Consider the following 20,471-nt stretch of genomic DNA (forward strand, 5'->3'; position numbering starts at 1 on the left):
GGGGAAGAGAAACGAACTCTATCTTGTATCCCGAGGATACAACTTCCATGACCCATGCGTCCTCTACTGAGGAGATCCAGACGTCCCTGAAGAGGAGGAGACGGCCGCCCAGCCTGGGAGGTGTTTTGGGATCTTGCCGAGAGTCATGCCGAGGTGGACCTTCCAGTCCTAAGTCTGGAGGACGACTAGGTTTGGCCTGGGGAAGAAGAGAACTTGTGCCCCCCGATGGCGTCCTTGATGATTTGGTCCAGCTTAGAACCAAAGAGACGAGACCCCTGAAAAGGCAGGCTGGTAAGGGACTTTTTAGAAGACAAATCTGCCTGCCAGGCCTTAAGCCAAACGGTCCAGTGGATGGCAACCGCGTTGCTGGACGCCTGAGCCGCACAAGACGCGGCATCCAGGGAGGCGGAGACCAGATATTCACCTGCATGAGAAATCTGATTGGCAAGTTCCTCCAGCTGTCCGAGTGGAGCCCCGTCCAGAATGCCCTGACGGAGTTGTTGGCCCACTTGGATATTGATTTTGAAACCCAAGTGGAAGCAAAGGTCGGGCAAAGACTTGCTGAGGCCGCTTCAAAGGCTGACTTCGCGAAAGATTCTATGACTATCTTTAGAATCCTTTAGAGATGCTCCGCCGAACAGTGGAAGGACTGTGCTGGTGGACAGTCTGGAAACCGGAGGATCCACCGAAGGGGAAGCCGTCCAATTAGTGGTGAGCTCCGGAGAAAAGGGGTATAAAACGCCAAGTCGCTTTCCTCTCTGAAAGCGTCTGGTCAGGTTCTCCCTTTCTCTGGTCATAATCTCCTTGAATTCCGGGTGAGGAGCGAAAAACCTGGAAGGTGGTTTAGCCTGTCTAAAGTAAACCGCCTGATCTGCGGGTTCCGTAGCGGAATCCTTGATATCACAGGTATGATTTATCGCTCCAATGAGATTCTGAACCATATCCCTCATGGTAGCGATTTGGTTCCAATCCAGCTCCGAAATATCCTCCGAGGGCGCATCAGAGAACGCCTCGCCTGACTCAGGAGAGGAGGATCGGGAGGACGCCGACCGCAGAGGAGGACCATGTGGTGAGATGGAGCGGGAAAAGGACTCAGACCGGCGTTCCTGTCTGGACCTTTTGTGGTTGGCAATGGAGGGCTTGGACGGAGCTTCCTGCGACCCGCTGGTTACTGCGGGGGGCTGCAGGGGGAATCAGTCCAGCACTGACACCAGCGTTTGAGAGACCCGTGTCAGATCCGCCACCGATTGTGACAGAGCGGAAACCCAGACAGGGGTGGGTGCATCGCTCTCGAGCGGAGCAGCCAGGGGAACCTGGGCGGTGTACACAATGGGGTTGCTGAAGGAGTAGGAAGACGAGAGCGGCCCCCTTTAGAGGTAGACATTGTGAAAAAGGTCCCTGAAGAAAATGCCAGAGGGTTAGGGGACAGGAGGGGGCAGAGGGGAGTGTCACTCTGCAGTGCAGCTACTCACGGCAGATGAAAAACGGCATCGGAGGACGCTGTTCGGCTTGATGGGATGGGCCTCCGGTGAGAAGTCCTTTAAGCAGGAGGGTGGTATGGGCTCCTGCCGCAAATTGGACCGATCTGCGGATGTGATCGCGGTATGGCTGTGGCGACAGATGTCTGTGGAGGAGAGGACTCGTGCATGTGAAGGAGTCCCAAGATGGCGCCGGTGGGCGGAGAGAAGGCGGGCCGCAGTGAAAATGTCGGGCGGGAGAAAAGCCCGCCCGATGACAGAAGAAAGGGGGCGGAGTCTGGCACCGGAAGTAGGCCCGGGCAGAAACCGGGGCCTAAATTAGATAGGTGACCGGAGCAGCGCCGCCGCTGAGGAGAGGAGCCTTACAGGCCGCGGAGGGGGGAAGCGGCACGGCAGCTGAGCGGTCGCACCCCGCGGCTGGAGCAGCGCCACCGCAGGCCCAAAGCGGTGTGGTGGCCTGGCAAGACGCCGCGCTGAAGACAGGATGAATGGCCGCTGGAGGAGCGCAGCCGCAGGGACCCAAAGCGATGCGGCGGCTTGGCAAAGCCGCCGCACTGAAGGCAGAGTGAACGGCCGCATACAGCGGCCGGAGCCGGGCAGCCGCAGGCAGTGCGGTGGCCAGAGAAGGCCGCGCTGGTGCAAGGTGGCCGCTGTTAGAGCGGCCGGAACAGCGCGGTCACGTAGTAAGAAGCGGCGCAGTAGTCAGAAAAGGCAGCCGCGCCAAAACAGTGGGCAGGGAGCCCGCAGCCACGGAAGTGGTGCAGCGGCTGAAAGAGATGGGACCAATGCTTGAGGAAAAAGCTTTACCTCTGCCCTGCCGGTAAGATGACCCGCATCTGAAAACCCCTTAAATAAGGCACCCCCTTTTGTGGATATAGGAGGGAAATACTTACCTCAAACATCCCACGCCGGTACTAACCTGGAAGGTATCAGACGTCCAGGGAGCTGATGGACGTCCTCGTCTCCGCAACCGACAGGCTCTGGTAGGCGAGTGGGTGGGGGACGGATGCAGGACCGAACTTCTGAGCACGCTGGTGTGCTAGGCTCTTGGTCCTGCAGAAGGATCTATGAGGATACGGGGTGGCAGTACACACCGTACTCATAGTCCGTATTGTGGGACTACAGGTGTGACTGTTCACCCTGTATCCCTCTGGAAAAACCTGAAAAGAAACGACGCACACTGAGGTAGATAAGGGTCTAATGAAAGACCCGTGTCCACCTCCTACTGACACTAAGCTAAACTGAAGCGTATAATGCCAGTCGGTGGGGTGTACACTGCAGAGGAGGAGCTAACTTTTTTTGTGCATAATGTCAGCCTCCTGGTGGCAGCAGCATACACCCATGGTTCCTGTGTCCCCCAATGAGAGGCGATAAAGAAATGTGTATATATATCTATATGTGTGTTGTGACATATGTCTAGGTTTATATGTGTGACTAGTGATAATGTAACATCTGTCCTGAAGGCAAGTCGCACCTAGGTGTTAATAGGTACTTCCTTGGGACTAGTAGAAATTGTGTCTCCAGATCTCACCAGGAAGTCTAGCTAGGGCCAAGAAGAAAAGTAACATTTGGCACCTCCTAGGTCTTGGAGGGGAGATGCTAATTGCAGCCTGAGGGTATCTATTCCTGAGAACATTTTCACAAGATAAAATAATATATTCATTAGTAGTGCGGCCGTGGCCAATCAAAAAGCCAGCTATTATGATATTAACCCGAGGGGCCGGTCTAGAAACCTGACCTCCAGACCAAAGTTAAAAATTTAGGATGCAGACAGAGAATTGTGTTCACATGATGGGGGCAGCCTGAGAAGCTGGTGTGATTAAATCTACATTCGTCCTACCCTCAGGGAGCAGAAGCAACTACCAGTTAGATAATTCTGTAAGTTCTCCTCTTTATCTTATACTGTTTTGCATAAGTTGTATGTATTTTTATTATCATATTTTTATACCTTTTTCTTATTGTAAGCATTGAACCTTTTGTTATTAAAGTGTAAAACTTTTACAAGTTGAACCTTGAATGTTCTAAAAGAATCCATAGCCTAAGGTGTGTGAGCCTTATGAGTGATAGATTTATTAGTATTATTAGTTCCGGGACTCATCGCCCGTGTATTCGGTGAGTGGTGGCAGCGTGTATGAGCGGGTGTGTGGCTTGGGTCGGTGTGTGATTTATGCTCCCATTACAGCATAGGTCAGAGGTTGAATGCTGGACCGAGAGTGGGAAGATAGAATAACCCTTGCAGGCACAACCCCAAGTCACGTGTGAGAGCAGGCACTTGACGAATAAGTGACACCACGGAGAAGGGATCCGTGACAGTGACGATTTAAGTTTCACCAAGAATTGATGCTGATTCTGTGCATTTTCCATGAAGACTTGTCAGGTATTTACTCCATACTGATGTGTGATATTAAAGTACAAGGATTCCACATCCATGGTGGCCAGGATGGTTCCGTCTGGTAGATAGCCTACTGCTGCTGGCTTATTCCATAGGTCAGTTGTGTCCTGGATGTAGCTATTATTATTATAATAATAATCTTTATTTTTATATAGCGCTAACATATTCCGCAGCGCTTTACATTTTGCACACATTATCATCACTGTCCCCGATGGGGCTCACAATCTAAATTCCCTATCAGTATGTCTTTGGAATGTGGGAGGAAACCGGAGTGCCCGGAGGAAACCCACGCAAGCACGGAGAGAACATACAAACTCTTTGCAGATGTTGTCCTTGGTGGGGTTTGAACCCAGGACTCCAGCGCTGCAAGGCTGCTGTGCTAACCACTGCGCTACCGTGCTGCCCCATTATTATTTACTTATATAGCACCATTGATTCCATGGTGCTGTACATGAGAAGGGGTTACATACAAATTACAGATGGCTGAATTCTTTACCAGAGGTTTAAGAACTTCATCCACCCATCCAGAAACCTGCTCAGTAAGGGTGACCTCACATTAAAGGGAACCTGTCACCCCAAAATGGAAGGTGAGCTAAGCCCACCAGCATGAGGGGCTTATCTACAGCATTCCGGAATGCTGTAGATAAGCCCCCGATGTAACCTGAAAGATGAGAAAAAGAGGTTAGATTATAACCTGGCATGAGTAAGATCTACTGATCGAAACGCGTTGCCGTTTATCCTTCTGCAATCACCTGTACTGTCCATCATATGTAAGGATTATTCTCTTTTAAGATGTTCTTGGATGAATAAAGAAAGAAATTTATCGTTTTACTGGAGCTGGAGTATCTACGTCTTTCTAATTTGCTGAGGTTCGATTATACTCACCCAGGGGCGGTCCCACTGCGGTCCAGTCCGATGGGCGTTGCGGTCCGGGGCCTCCTATCTTCATCAGATGACGTCCTCTTCTGGTCTTCACGTTGCGGCTCCTGCGCAGGCGTACTTTGTCTGCCCTGTTGAAGGCAGAGCAAAGTACTGCAGTGCGCAGGCGGCGGGAAAGGTCAGAGAGGCTCGGCGCCTGCGCACTGTAGTACTTTGCTCTGCCCTCAACAGGGCAGACAAAATACGCCTGTGCCGGACCCGCAGCGTGAAGACCAGAAGAGGACGTCATCGTAAGAAGATGGGAGGCCCCGGACCGGATCGCCCCTGGGTGAGTATAATCTAACCTCTTTTTCTCATCTTTTAGGATACATCGGGGGCTTATCTACAGCATTAAAGAATGCTGTAGATAAGCCCCTGATGCCGATGGGCTTAACTCACCTTCCAATTTGGGTGTGACCGGTTCCCTTTAAATAATTGTTTTTCCTGGATTTCCAGATTTGTGGATTTTGGGAAGCATGTAGAATGTCCCTATTCTTGGACTTTTTGGTATCAGGTCATCATGGATTTATCAGGCAGACAAGAGACCAACTTGTTTACTTTGTTGTAATAGTCCTGTGTAGGGTCAGACCCAAATTATTTTGTAGTAGCGTGTGTCCATCAGTTGTCTGAATCCTTGATGTAGTCCGATGTGCTCATCATGATTATTGCACCACCATTCAGGACACGACTGACCAACTAGCAGCAGTAGGCCGTCTACCAGAAGGATCCACCATGGACGTGGAATCTTTGTGCTCTAAAATCCAACATCAGGATGGAATAAATGCCTGTAAAGCTGGTTTACCAACAGTCCACGAATTACGGGACAGACTGTAAAAATAAGGCACTTTTTTGCCATTGGTAACAAAACAAAAAGCTAAAGCGTCCATGATTTTTTTCTTTAAGCTGAAGAAACTCATTCAGATAATTATGACTGTAATTAGCAGTTTACAGTGAATGCAGATAATGACTTCATATCAGAATTATGGACTGTGAAATGTAAAAGAACCTGGCACTCAACTTCAATGCGTGTAGCTTGAAAATGTATTACGTAGTACCAACAAAACGTTTTGGTCTATTCGACCTTCTTCAGTTACTAAAAATTGTGAAGAAATTAAACAAATCAATAAATGGTAGGTAAACAAAGGAGGGGACCAAAGGGAAAAAAAACAAAACATAAAACTAAAGTATATACACAACATGTGGAACAGGTCATATCTTAGTTTAGACATCCTATTCAATGGCATGGATACCATAATAATCCTATTCCTAAAGCGATATACAATACAGTGGGGGGGAGAAGAACTGGCATACCGTACTCAAGGGATAATTGCGTATCTCTCTGTGATGATGTCCAGTAGGTCTGGTTAGAGTCACTCAAAAGTAAACAGTGCAAATGGTGTCGGTATCAAAAAATAGAATTATTCTTACCGTTAATTCGGTTTCTAGGAACCTTCCACGACAGCGGTACTGGAGGATGTCTCCCCGCCCTCATGGGGGACAGGAAACACAAAGAGGTTAAATACCCTCCCCTTCCTGCCACCTCCAGTGTTTTTTCTGGACACAGTAGTATGTATAGTTACCACTTAAGTGCAGGAATCATCCAATAAAATTATCAGATAGGGAGGGAAATTAGTGCGGTCGTGGAAGGTTCCTAGAAACCGAATTAACGGTAAGAATAATTCTATTTTCTCCAGTCACCTTCCACGACAGCGGTACTGGAGTAGTACCAACAAATAATTTCTAGGGGGGGACAACCGCCTGCAGAACTGTTCTGCCGAAAGTTAAATCCCGGTTGAAATCAAGCCTGTAGTGCCTGGTGAACGTATGGACTGATGACCAGGTGGCAGCTCTGCAAATCTGCTCCGTAGAAGCGTCACCTCTCTCTGCCCATGATGTTGACACCGACCGTGTAGAATGGGCCTACAGTGATGGAGGAGGTGGTAGATTCTGGGATGAGTATGCCAGAGATATGGCTTGTTTAATCCAGTTGGCGATAGTATTTTTTGTCGCCTTTCTTCCTTTGTTCCTTCCGGAGAGTTGAATAAAGAGATTTTGGTCAATCCTCCAACTCTCTGTTTGTGAAAGATAATATAGAACCACTCTGCGGACATCCAGAGTGTGGAAGGACTCTTCTCTCACATTAGAAGGATCCGGGTAGAATGAGGGCAACACTATGTCCTGACCTCTATGAAAGTCTGATGTTACTTTAGGTAAGAAGGTAGGGTCTAGACGAAGGATTATACTATCCGATGTTACCCTCAAGTAAGGTTCTTGTATGGATAGGGCATGTAGTTCTCCTATCCATCTGGCAGAGGTAATAGCCACTAAAAAGACCGTTTTCAGGGTAAGAACCTTTAATGAAGATTGAGACAAAGGTTCGAAAGGGTCCCGAGTTAGACTATTAAGGACCAAATTAAGGTCCCAAGGAGGAGTATTGTTGAGAACTCTGGGACGGATTCTACTTGCTGAAGTTATAAAACGCCTGATCCACCGATGTTTGGCTAGTTCTTGGTCAAAATAGGAGCTAAGTGCTGAAATTTGTACTTTCAAGGTATTGGGCCTAAGACCCAACTCTAGACCTTTTTGCAAGAAATCCAGAATCTTGGCAATATTAGGATGAAATGGGTCTGGACTATCTGGAAGATACCATGAGGAAAACCATGAGGGTTTTCTACTGCTTTGGAGAGTATGAATTACTTCATCCGAGAGGCCTCTTGCCTTTAGTATTTCGGCCTCAGAAGCCATGCTGAAAGATTTAACCTGTGAAGGTTTGGATGCAGCAAAGGTCCTTGATGAAGAAGATTCTCCTTCTGGGGTAGATATACTGGACCTTCTTGAGCCATGTCTAACATGGCGCTGTACCAACTTCTCCCCGGCCATGTTGGCGCGATTAGAATCGCCGTAACTCGCTCCGATCGAATCTTCTGTAGAGTTTTTGACAGCAATGGAATCGGAGGAAAAGCATAGACGAGGTTGAACCTCCACGGGTGAGAGAACGCATCCATGCCCAGTGCTCTGTCTGCCATATTCAGGGAGAAATAAGTTTGCAGCTTGGCATTCTGACTGTTGGCAAAAAGGTCCACTTCCGGAATCCCCCATCTGGAAATCAGGGAGAGGAAGACCTCCTGGTCCAGACACCATTCCCCTGGATGTACATCCTTTCTGCTCAGGAAATCCGCCTGGGTATTGGCTGACCCTTTCAGGTGAACTGCCGAAATAGAGAGGAGGTGCCTCTCTGCCCAGAAAAAAATGTTTGAGGCTAAAGTTTTTAATTTCTTGAATCTTGTGCCTCCCTGATGACGAAGGTATGCTACCGTGGTCATATTGTCGGAATATATCCTGACATGGTGTCCCTGAACAATAAAGGATGCGGCTTTTAACGCCTCTTCCACTGCCTTCAGTTCTCTGAAGTTCGAAGAGCTTGCTCTGATGTCTGGAGCCCAGGTGCCCTGGAAATGGGTTCCATCGACTATAGCACCCCATCCCCTTTGGCTGGCGTCTGAAGTGAGTGTCTTTAGCGGGATCTGGTCCCAACTGACCCCCCGTTGGAGGTTCCGCAGCCGTAGCCACCATGTCAGGGATGTCCTGACATGATTGGGGAGGAAAATCCTTTTGGAAAGAGAACTCTGCTGTCCGTCCCAAGATGATAGGACATGGGTTTGGAGTACTCTCGTGTGGGCTTGGGCCCAAGATACCATCTGGATACAAGATGTCAGAGATCCCAGAATAGACATGGATTGTCGTAGAGTTGGAGTCTTCAGGGTTCTGAATGCTGTTATCTTCTGTACCAGATCGAGTTGACGTTCTCTGGGCAGAAAGGATTTCCTCAACTCCGAGTCCAGAAGGACCCCTAGGAACTTCTTCCTCCTGGAGGGAAGTAGGTCCGATTTCTCTAGATTCGGGATCCACCCCAACGACTTTAGTATTTCTAGAGATTTTGATAAGTCCGCCCTGAGGCGGGAAACTGAAGGAGCGACAATGAGTAGATCGTCTAGATAGGGTACTATGCAGATCCCCTGAAGACGGATGAATATAATGGCTTCTGTCATGATCTTTGTAAAGACTCTGGGAGCTGAGGCGATTCCGAAGGGAAGGGAGTTGAACTGGTAGTGTACTATCCCTTGCTCCTGAGATATTGCGAATCTTAGGTACTTCCGGAATTCTGGATGGATTGGGAGGTGGTAATAAGCGTCCCTCAGATCCACTGTAGCCATCGCCCAGTTCTGTCCTATCAGAGGGATCGCTGTTTTGACCGACTCCATCTTGAACCTCCTGTAGGTTATTACTCGATTCAGGGGTTTCAAGTTGATTATTATTCTGTGTTTTCCCGAAGGTTTCTTGATCAGAAACAGGTGGGAATAGTGTCCTCTGCCTCTTTCTTGTTGAGGTACTGGGGAAATTACTCCTTCCTGGAGTAACTGTTGAAGTCCGCAAAGGAATGCGCCCTGAGGGCTGAGACTCTGCAATGAGGTTATCCTTATGTGATGAGGGGGAGGGCTCTCGAACTCTAATTTTAGTCCATTCTGAATAGTGTTGAGTACCCATTGGTTCGACGAAATGGAACTCCACTGGTTGATGAAGCTCGAGAGACGACCCCCAACGCCCTGGGCGTAGTCACTGCTTATCCGGGGTCTGCTGGGGCTGGGAAACCAGGATGTTCCTACCTTTTCCCCCTTTAGGATAGCTCCAGCGTCCTGATTTGCCCTTCCCTTTGAACTCTCGCTGGAAGGGTTGTTCCTTTGATGGACGAAAAAAACGTTTCTTCGGATTCCTCTGTTCCGGAAGCGCTTTCTTCTTGTCTGTTGCTTTTTCCAGAATATCGTCTAGGGCCTGCCCGAACAGATAGCGGCCCTGAAAGGGAATGGCACAGAGCTTTGTTTTGGATGTTATGTCCCCACTCCAAGACTTTAGCCATAGAGCTCTTCTGGCTGAATTAGAGAGAACTGCAGATTTGGCAGCTACTCTAACAGACTCTGCCGAAGCATCGGCTAGGAAGCCTGTAGCTCTCTGGAGAAGCGGGAGGGAATCTAAGATTACTTCCCTAGATGTTCCCTGGGTAAGGTGGTCTTCAAGTGTGCGGAGCCAACGAAATAGGGATCTAGCCACGCAGGTGGACGCAATATTTGTTTTAAGGAGATTGGTGGAAGTCTCCCAGGATTTTCTTAGCAAGCTCTCCATCTTGCGATCCATAGGGTCTCTGAGTTGGGAAGCATCCTCGAAGGGAAGGGTTGTCTTTTTTGAGACTCTAGAGACCTGCACATCTACCTTAGGGGTATCCCACAGAGAGACGTCTCCATCGAGAGAGAAACGATTCTTTAGCTCAGAGGGAACCGTAAGTCCCTTTTCGGGCGATTCCCATTCATGAAGAATGAGACTCTGTACATTCTCGTGTATAGGGAACCCCTTTAATTTCTTTGGCTTTAACCCACCGAACATCTCATCCTGCACTGATGGTTTCTCCTCCTCCTCCTCAACGCCCATTGTCCCCCTGACCATACTAATTAACTCATGTATGTCTTCCGAGGAAAAATAGTATTTCTTACTCTCCTCTTTGGGGGTGGAAGTGGAGCCCTCATTCTCCCACAAATCCTCCGAACCGGAGGAACGAATTTCACCAGAATCTGAATCAGACGTAACCGTAGCCATCTTCCTTTTTTTAGGGGGAGGTGGCGGAGGTAACAGAGACTGGAAAAGGGCCGATACTGAGGACTGAACTTCCTGTTTAATGAGGGATTTAATGCTCTCAAACAAGGATGGCTGTTCTGAGCGTAAAATTTCATCAGTGCAGGGCTGGCACAGTTTCTTCTTGTAAGAAGAAGGAAGCCTTGATGCACAAACACCACATTTCCGATCTTCCGATTTTGTCTTGGAAGATCTGTCCTTCCTAGGGGCAGAGGCCTTGTCTCCCTAAAAGAGAGAGAAGGAGGACTAAGTATATAGCACCCTAAGGAATACAGGGATAAAGGGACCTTAACCCGCTACTCACGGTAGGAGGGAGGACGCAGGGCTCGGCAGAAGCAGAGATAGGTCTGTCACCTTCCATGGTCAGTCAGTACTGAAGTCCAGTCAGTCAGACAGGGGGCCTTACCTGGAGGTGACTTCCAGGGTTAAATACCGTGGAAGCTGCGTCCAATCGTGTGCTCCTCCTCCCGGTCCCAGGCATAGGGGAGAGAACCGCCATGCCCCATCAGAATTGCTTTCCGACGCGCGTGCGTTCCACCGCTGGAACGCACATGCCGTGAACCGGAAGTTCGGGTACTTCCGGTTCGCGCGTCCACCGTTTCCGGCCATGCAGGAGAGGAGGAATGCCGGGGAGCCGCGCGGGGACCCCGGCCGCACCATACCACTCCGCTTTACTCCCGAAGGAGCGCGGGAGGAGCGGAGGAAGGGTCCCGAGTCCACACCAAGTGGGGAGACGGGAGCAGCGCCGCAGGGAGGAGGAACATCCCGACCCAGGCTGCCCGGCTAGGTAAGATCTCGAGTGCTCCGATCGCCGGCCACGGCAGCACTACCGCAGGACCTCTTCATGCCCCAAAGGAGACAGGAAAAACACTGGAGGTGGCAGGAAGGGGAGGGTATTTAACCTCTTTGTGTTTCCTGTCCCCCATTAGGGCGGGGAGACATCCTCCAGTACCGCTGTCGTGGAAGGTGACTGGAGAAAAGTGGAATACCGTGCATGCCATAGCTGGATATAGGTTACCTTGGATGTTAAAGCCCCGCTCAAAAGGTGGGCTGGTAGCTGTGAAAAAAAGACCTCCTCACCCTAGTACTGGATTCAAATCATTTTTTATTTCAGGATCAGTTTTATCTTCAGATAAGGGGTACTGCGATGGGCTCCAACGTGGCGCCCCCGTACGCAAATTGCTATATGGCAGACTTTGAGGAAAGTCTAATCTATCCTGATATACGTTTCCGGGACCATGCCCTGATATGGAAACAATACATAGACAACATATTTTGCATCTGGGGCGGCACGTTGGAGTCCCTCTTGTCTTTCTTCAACTTTTTGAATTCTGCCTGGCCTGGCATTTCCTTCACAATCTCTCACGACTTGCATAGGATGAACTTCCTGGACACGGTGGTGATTAAGGACACCAATGGCCTACTAATTACGGATTTCCATATAAAAAATACCGACCGTAACAGCTTGTTACATTTCCAAAGTCTACATCCCCTTGCGGTCAAGCGATCTAGCCCCAAGTCTCAAAACCAACGCGTGTCCCGCGTTGTCTCAGATGACACGACACGCGAGCAACGGGTCCTGGAGATAAAGTCCAAATTTCACTCCAGGGGCTATCCAGATTCCATTCTACAGGCTGCATCCCACAGACCGAATGATGCTAGACCCAAGAAAAATAACCGCATTCCGTTTGTCCACTCCTTCCATCCTTTTGCATATATCTTACATAAGAACATCCGCCAACATTGGCACCTTTTAGCCACAGCTCACCCCAATATTCCGGAATTCCGTGAACCCTTTCTCCCTTGCTTTAGGAGGGCACACAATCTCCGGGACACACTAGTCAGAGCAGAAATGGGACCATATAAACAACGTTTCCTACAGAACCCCAGGTTCGGGACCTTCCCATGTCTACATTGTACCCAATGTAGCAACGTAGAGAAGGGCAACACCTTCTACCACCCGCGCTCAGGCAAAAGCTTCCCCTTTAAGAACTACTTTACGTGGTCTATCTTATAAAGTGCCCGTGCGGCGTGTTATATGTAGGCGAAACCACTCAGGCTATCCGTGACCGCATATCAAAGCACAAGTCTACAATCAGATGCCATAATATGCTCTTACCAATCCCCCACCACTTCATTTCCAAAGGACAACACATCCCAGATGAAATTCCAGGTTATACACCAGGTCCCATCTCCCAGACGGGGAGGGTGGGGGGGGAGAGGGGGGTTGGAGACAGACTAGCCTCCCTTAAACGCCGGGAGGCTTATTGGATCCATGCCCTGGACACCCTACACCCCAAGGGACTAAACAGGGATTATGATTTGTTGTCTTTCATTTGAATAGGCCTTCATTGTTAAAAAAAACACTAAAAAACACTGATATTAAAAACACTGATTATGCCACACGGGACGTCCACTGCATCCCACTTCATGTCTCCATTATGTATATGATTTACTATTATCATGGTTTGGGCCTCTGTCCCCGGCAGAACGCAACACGAATTACGGTAACTTATCATCAATAATTTGTTGCATAATTTTGCATACTGTATATATTTGTCTATCCTGTTTAAGTATACTAACATACATGTCGGTGTTTTTTTAGAGTCACCTTTATTGAGCCATGACCCTGCCTCCCACTATTATGGATGCCACTCAAATGGTTACCACTGCTATACCACCTTAAGTGTTCTGACGTTCACAGGGCGTTAGAAAGACGACCATCTACTACAGCCACATCCTCGCCCTGCATAGCACTCGGAATCCACCCCCTAACACTGCCTCCTATAGTCTCACTGGCTAATTCACCGGCGCCAATCACAGCATTGCAGTGACGCACTTCCGGTACGTCACTTCCGGTCGTCTCCCGGCGCTGATTTAATGTGCGCGCTCACAGCGGTTCCTCACTCCGGCACACTCACTGACCAGCGGTGGACACCGAGTCAAGCTCCGGACCACAACAGGTAATTACCGCACCGCTGCCTATACCCATCTCCTACAGCGCTCCATACTGGCGAGCGCCCTGTATACAGACGGCTCTGCAGTGTGGTTATTTCTATACTTAAGGACACCTCCTCTTTTCACAGCTACCAGCCCACCTTTTGAGCGGGGCTTTAACATCCAAGGTAACCTATATCCAGCTATGGCACGCACGGTATTCCACTTTTTTGATACCGACACCATTTGCACTCTTTACTCCTTAGTGACTCTAACCAGACCTACTGGACATCATCACAGAGAGACACGCAATTAACCCTTGAGTACTGTATGCCAGTTCTTCTCCCCTCTATCTCGCATTGGGAATAGGATTATTATGGTATCCATGCCATTGAATAGGATGTCTAAACTAAGATATCACCTGTTCCACATGTTGTATATACTTTTGTTTTATTATGGGTTTTTTTCCCCTTTGGTCCCCTCCTTTGTATACCTACCATTTATTGATTTATTTAAATTTCTTTACAATTTGTAGTAACTGAAGAAGGTCGAATAGACCGAAACGTTTTGTTGGTACTACGTAATTAATTTTCAAGCTACACGCATTGAAGTTGAGTGCCAGGTTCTTTTATATTTATGACATTGGGGTGTGGGAACCTACCTGTGCACCACTGGAGCAGTGCTCACGTTTTTGTCCACCCTGTAATTATGGGCTGTGGACATGGATCACTTGTATTCAGAATGATTTATTATGGTTTTCCAATGTGTCCATAATTTTTTGATAAGATGTCGAGAAAATATAGAAAGTCAAACCTGCTGCAAAGTCTTCATGGAAAATTCAGAAATTGATGCCGATTCTGTGGTGAAACTTACAAAATTCATCCTCACCCGCAACTACTTTGCATTTGATAACACATATTTCCAGGACACTGGTACAGCGATGGGATGTAAAATGGCTCTGACATATACTAATGTTTTCATGGCCAAGCTTGGAGGTGCCCGTCTGTCCTCCTGTCCCATCAGGCCTCTGGCCTACTACCTTTACACTGACGATACTTTAATCATCTGGATGTAGTCTGAGCAGCAGATGAAGACCTTCCATCAACACTTTAACCAGTTTCATCCCACCATCAACTTAACATTCAACTACACCTGGACTGAAATTAACTTTTTGGACACCATTATCAGGATACAGAACAAAGAAGTTGAGACGACCTAGTACCAGAAGCCAACTGACCGTTCAGCATACCTTAGCTGGGACAGCTTCCATCCAAACACAAAACACTTGTCTACAGTCCGGCCATCAGATATGCTCCAACCATACAGATAGAGACAAACACCTCGTGGCCTCCAAATCCAGGCTAGCATTCAAGAACAAATGAAAACCAGATTGCAAGAGCCACCAGAATATCAAGGAATCACCTCCTGCATTATAAAGCCAAATATAAACCAGCTGGACTCCAAAGTCAGAGGAACCAAAAAAACTAAAGTGGAATAAAGCGGATTCCTATATCTAGTTAAAATATAACTTTTATTTCTGTCCACTAAAAAAAGTGCAAACATATAGTGCCAACAAAAGTGCAAGGTGCATACGTACAACACAAAAGACACATATAAAAACGCATCTGTATATCACCGCCCACAGAAAACGTAAATGCCTAGTGGCAATAAATAACATTACACTTAGGTCCACGATATCCGTGAATCCGTAAACCCTCAAGATCTCACAGTTTATAGACCCGTGTGCATATCATATGGTAGGATTGTGTGTCAGAAGACTCTATGGCTCTCAGTCTTCACACTAATTACTGACCACTATTGTGATGCAGAAATTTCTACTAGGCGGTATGATATTATAATAACGCTCATTAATCCGTAGTGACACAGTGGTTATGGTACATACTTATTTCTGGTCTAATACCACATGTGTCACCACCATCTATGTAAGGATAATGATACTTATCAGTCTTCTGCCGGTTACCATCTGGACCTCATACAGTGCTGAGTAAGAGTGGCCCGTTCGGATGGTTTCATTCCTCTAACCGCATCCTTCACTTAGGGTCCAAGTTGCTAAAGAGTGCCTCCCAACGCGTTTCGTATATTTCACTCATCAGGGGATTATGTCACCTCTACGCATGATAAATGAGCATGATGCTACGGCGGCTCATGATCCACCTCCTTTTATGAACCGCTCACCGGCGTCTGTCATCTCCCGCTTCCAGACGCCGGGAGCCACACTTCCGGTGTACCTACATCTGTGCACCTCGGACTACATGATCGCATATTCAGTTCCGGATAACAGACGTCGGCACATAGTGCCGTAATGTCATATCCGGTGGGCGGAGACTATCCTTCTATGCCGTCCCACTACTCGTGCGTCCCAGCACATTGCGCTTTACCTAATGCAGGGGACTGGACAGCCATCACTCACAACTCTCCTGCACTTCAAACACATGAGGGGAGCGTATCTCAGAAACCCCCCTTTTTTTTTTTTCTGTTCAGTAGAGTCTGTATATGGATACGTGTGTGTTTTTCCTTTTTAAGGGTGATAGGTGCCTTGTCCGAAGGCTTTCTAAAACCTCAATCCATGCTGGCATTGTTTACTTTAAAATGGGAGGTTCATCTGTACATACCCCGTTAGAGGCTCAAAAATAACAAAAAAAAAAAAAAAAAAAGGGGGGGGGGTTTCTGAGATACGCTCCCCTAATGTGTTTGAAGTGCAGGAGAGTTGTGAGTGATGGCTGTCCACTCCCCTGCATTAGGTAAAGCGCAATGCGCTGGGACGCACGAGTAGTGGGACGGCATAGAAGGATAGTCTCCGCCCACCGGATATGACGTTACGGCACTATGTGCCGACGTCTGTTATCCGGAACTGAATATGCGATCCAGTAATCCGAGGTGCACAGATGTAGGTACACCGGAAGTGTGGCTCCCGGCGTCCGGAAGCGGGAGATGACAGACGCCGGTGAGCGGTTCATAAAAGGAGGTGGATCATGAGCCGCCGTAGCATCATGCTCATTTATCATGCGTAGAGGTGACATTATCCCCTGATGAGTGAAATATACGAAACGCGTTGGGAGGCACTCTTTAGCAACTTGGACCCTAAGTGAAGGATGCGGTTAGAGGAATGAAACCATCCGAACGGGCCACTCTTACTCAGCACTGCATGAGGTCCAGATGGTAACCGGCAGAAGACTGATAAGTATCATTATCCTTACATAGATGGTGGTGACACATGTGGTATTAGACCAGAAATAAGTATGTACCATAACCACTGTGTCACTACGGATTAATGAGCGTTATTATAATATCATACCGCCTAGTAGGAATTTCTGCATCACAATAGTGGTCAGTAATTAGTGTGAAGACTGAGAGCCATAGAGTCTTCTGACACACAATCCTACCATATGATATGCACACGGGTCTATAAACTGTGAGATCTTGAGGGTTTACGGATTCACGGATATCGTGGACCTAAGTGTAATGTTATTTATTGCCACTAGGCATTTACGTTTTCTGTGGGCGGTGATATACAGATGCGTTTTTATATGTGTCTTTTGTGTTGTACGTATGCACCTTGCACTTTTGTTGGCACTATATGTTTGCACTTTTTTTAGTGGACAGAAATAAAAGTTATATTTTAACTAGATATAGGCATCCGCTTTATTCTACATTATAAAGCCAAATAAGAAAGCAACCGAGTCCCTCTAGTGATGACCTACAATCCAAACCTGGAGGAGCTGCATGGAAACTACAACCTTTATTACAAAAAGATGCACGTTACAATCTAAATTTCCAGACCCCCCACTACTGTGTTTTAGGCAGCCCCCAAACCTAAAGGAGCATCATTGTCAGAAGCTCACTGTCCTCTCCAACAGCTGCAGGAACCTTTCCTTGGAACCAGAAAAAAGTACAACCTCCAGAAGTAATGACCGTGGACAAGATAAAGCACTACTAATGAATATATTATTTTATCTTGTGAAAAGGTTCTCAGGAATAGATACCCTCAGGCTGCAATTAGCATCTCCCCTCCAAGACCTAGGAGGTGCCAAATGTTACTTTTCTTCTAGGCCCTAGCTAGACCTCCTGGTGAGATATGGAGACACAATTTCTACTAGTCCCAGGGAAGTACCTATTAACACCTAGGTGTGACTTGCCTTCAGAACAGATGTTACATTATCACTAGGCACACATATAACCCTAGACATAGACATATGTCACTACACACACACTATATATATATATATATATATATATATATATATATATATATATATATATATATATATATATATATATATACACACACATATTTCACTACAGTCACCCACAATTACTTTGTATTCGATAACCACATATATTGGGGGGGTGGGATGGGGGGTGGAGTCGAAGACAGAACGAAAACTTAGAACAAGCATGAATTCTCATCGCCACACAATAAAAGAAATAATAATTGATCCTCCACCTGTGGCCAAACATTTTCTAGCCCTGATCACAGCACCGTGCACATGGTGACACACTCAGAGCAGGAATGAAGGCGTCTCATGGATTTAGGTCTTTCTACATGTGCCCCTCAGACATCCTGGGGGCATCACAGCTCTGGACCAGACCTCAATCACAGGACAATACTCTTACTCCTGATCTATGAACTGCTCAATATTTATGGCCATAACAGTTTCTCACCATATGTAAGCTAAAACCAGGAGTGGAACAGAGAAAAAGTATAATAGAGACACGTCACCACTTCTGCATTTATCACCCACTGCTGGTTTTGGCTACAAATACTGATGTGAAATACTGACTAAATACTGAATGTGCGAACATGGCTTTAATATTTTTCTATTTACTGACTGAAGAACACGTCCGTGAAACACAGATTTCTGAACGAGGCCTTATTGATAGGCCGAGGTAGCAAGCCGGGCACACACCTCTTCATACGTGTTCACAATGTATACAGATGCTGAAAAATATTTTTTTTTTTTGTTATTTTGGCAGACTGCTCACTGCCACTCCCCCCAAAATGTAATAATGTAATTCAATTGCCATTTTTTTCTTCTTCGTTGTTTGATGAATAGGACAAACTTGAAAACTTTCTTTTTTCTATATGTGGGAAAAATGACCACACTGAGCAAAAGTGGATTAAAAATTATCAACTTTTCTGATATATATCACAACAATCTGCAACCTGTGGCCATACAGCTGCTGTAGGACTACATCTCCCAGCATGTGCACACACCTGTGGCCATACAGCTGTCGTAGGACTACAACTCCCAGCATGAGCACACACCTGTGGCCATACAGCTGTCGTAGGACTACAACTCCCAGCATGAGCACACACCTGTGGCCATACAGCTGTCGTAGGACTATAACTCCCAGCATGAGCACACACCTGTGGCCATACAGCTGTCGTAGGACTACAACTCCCAGCATGTGCACACACCTGTGGCCATACAGCTGCTGTAGAACTACAACTCCCAGCATGTGCACACACCTGTGGCCATACAGCTGCTGTAGAACTACAACTCCCAGCATGTGCACACACCTGTGGCCATACAGCTGCTGTAGAACTACAACTCCCAGCATGTGCACACACCTGTGGCCATACAGCTGCTGTAGAACTACAACTCCCAGCATGTGCACACACCTGTGGCCATACAGCTGCTGTAGAACTACAACTCCCAGCATGTGCACACACCTGTGGCCATACAGCTGCTGTAGAACTACAACTCCCAGCATGTGCACACACCTGTGGCCATACAGCTGCTGTAGAACTACAACTCCCAGCATGTGCACACACCTGTGGCCATACAGCTGCCGTAGGACTACAACTCCCAGCATGTGCACACACCTGTGGCCATACAGCTGCTGTAGAACTACAACTCCCAGCATGAGCACACACCTGTGGCCATACAGCTGTCGTAGGACTACAACTCCCAGCATGTGCACACACCTGTGGCCATACAGCTGCCGTAGGACTATAACTCCCAGCATGCGCACACACCTGTGGCCATGCAGCTGCCGTAGGACTACAACTCCCAGCATGCGCACACACCTGTGGCCATACAGCTGTCGTAGGACTACAACTCCCAGAATGTGCACACACCTGTGGCCATACAGCTGCCGTAGGACTATAACTCCCAGCATGCGCACACACCTGTGGCCATGCAGCTGCCGTAGGACTACAACTCCCAGCATGTGCACACACCTGTGGCCATACAGCTGCCGTAGGACTACAACTCCCAGCATGTGCACACACCTGTGGCCATACAGCTGCTGTAGGACTACAACTCCCAGCATGTGCACACACCTGTGGCCATACAGCTGCTTTGGAATTACAGCTCTCCCACTATTTTTCTAGGATCTGCAACCTGTAGGACTATACCTCCCAGCATAGCCAATCATAAGGATCTGCCACCTGTGGCCATGCAGATGCTGTAGAACTACAACTCCCAGCACAAGTTACAGGGCACTGAGCATGTTGTTGCCCGAGTCTCCATTACCTGTGACATTGACAGTTCCCTCCATCCGGCTGCTACCCCAGAGGTAGGTGTGCAGGCCATAGTAAGAGATGACCCCGGTGATCAATGACACAGTCCCGACCGTGATGGAGATTGGCTCCCCCCGGGCGATCACCGGGAGCAACAACCACAGCGCCGCTCTCAGCAACTTCATAGCCCGGAAAGCGGAAAAAGCAGGCGGGCGGGCGCCCTACACAGGACATTCATGACGTCACTTCCTTTGCCCCGCGGTGGCCATTTCTAACAAGGGCAAAAACAAGCTTGGGTTTTATGTTTCACTATCTCTCTCGGTTCTGATGTGGTCGGGCGGGATTAGGTGAATAGAGTGCCAGTGATGTAGGTGTGATCTGTGACCACTTTCTCCAATAATGCAGCTTTTATGTTACTTCTATCTGCTCTGCTTTATATTACCTCAGCTTGATGGACTCAGCAGATGTGGAGCTGTTGCCCATAGCAACCTGTCAGATTGCTCCTTATGCTTTCAGAGGTTCTCAGAAACATTAGATCTAATTTTCGTTGCTATGGGCAACATTGTTTTATAAAGGG

The 20,471-nt window shown here is 47.8% G+C and overlaps 1 protein-coding gene across 1 annotated transcript in view; it reads right to left on the minus strand.

Annotated features, from left to right (window-relative positions):
* Positions 1–20,085, minus strand: part of LOC138662448 (torsin-1A-like) — a 28,341-nt gene extending 8,256 nt beyond the window's left edge. The window contains exon 1 of the mRNA XM_069748106.1: positions 19,908–20,085. Within this exon, the coding sequence (XP_069604207.1) occupies positions 19,908–20,079 (172 nt within the window). The 5' untranslated portion in view covers positions 20,080–20,085. The remainder of the gene's footprint in view (positions 1–19,907) is intronic.
* Positions 20,086–20,471: the final 386 nt, after the last annotated feature.

Source organism: Ranitomeya imitator, chromosome 2 (assembly GCF_032444005.1).
Source record: "Ranitomeya imitator isolate aRanImi1 chromosome 2, aRanImi1.pri, whole genome shotgun sequence".
Taxonomy (NCBI): Eukaryota; Metazoa; Chordata; class Amphibia; order Anura; family Dendrobatidae; genus Ranitomeya; species Ranitomeya imitator.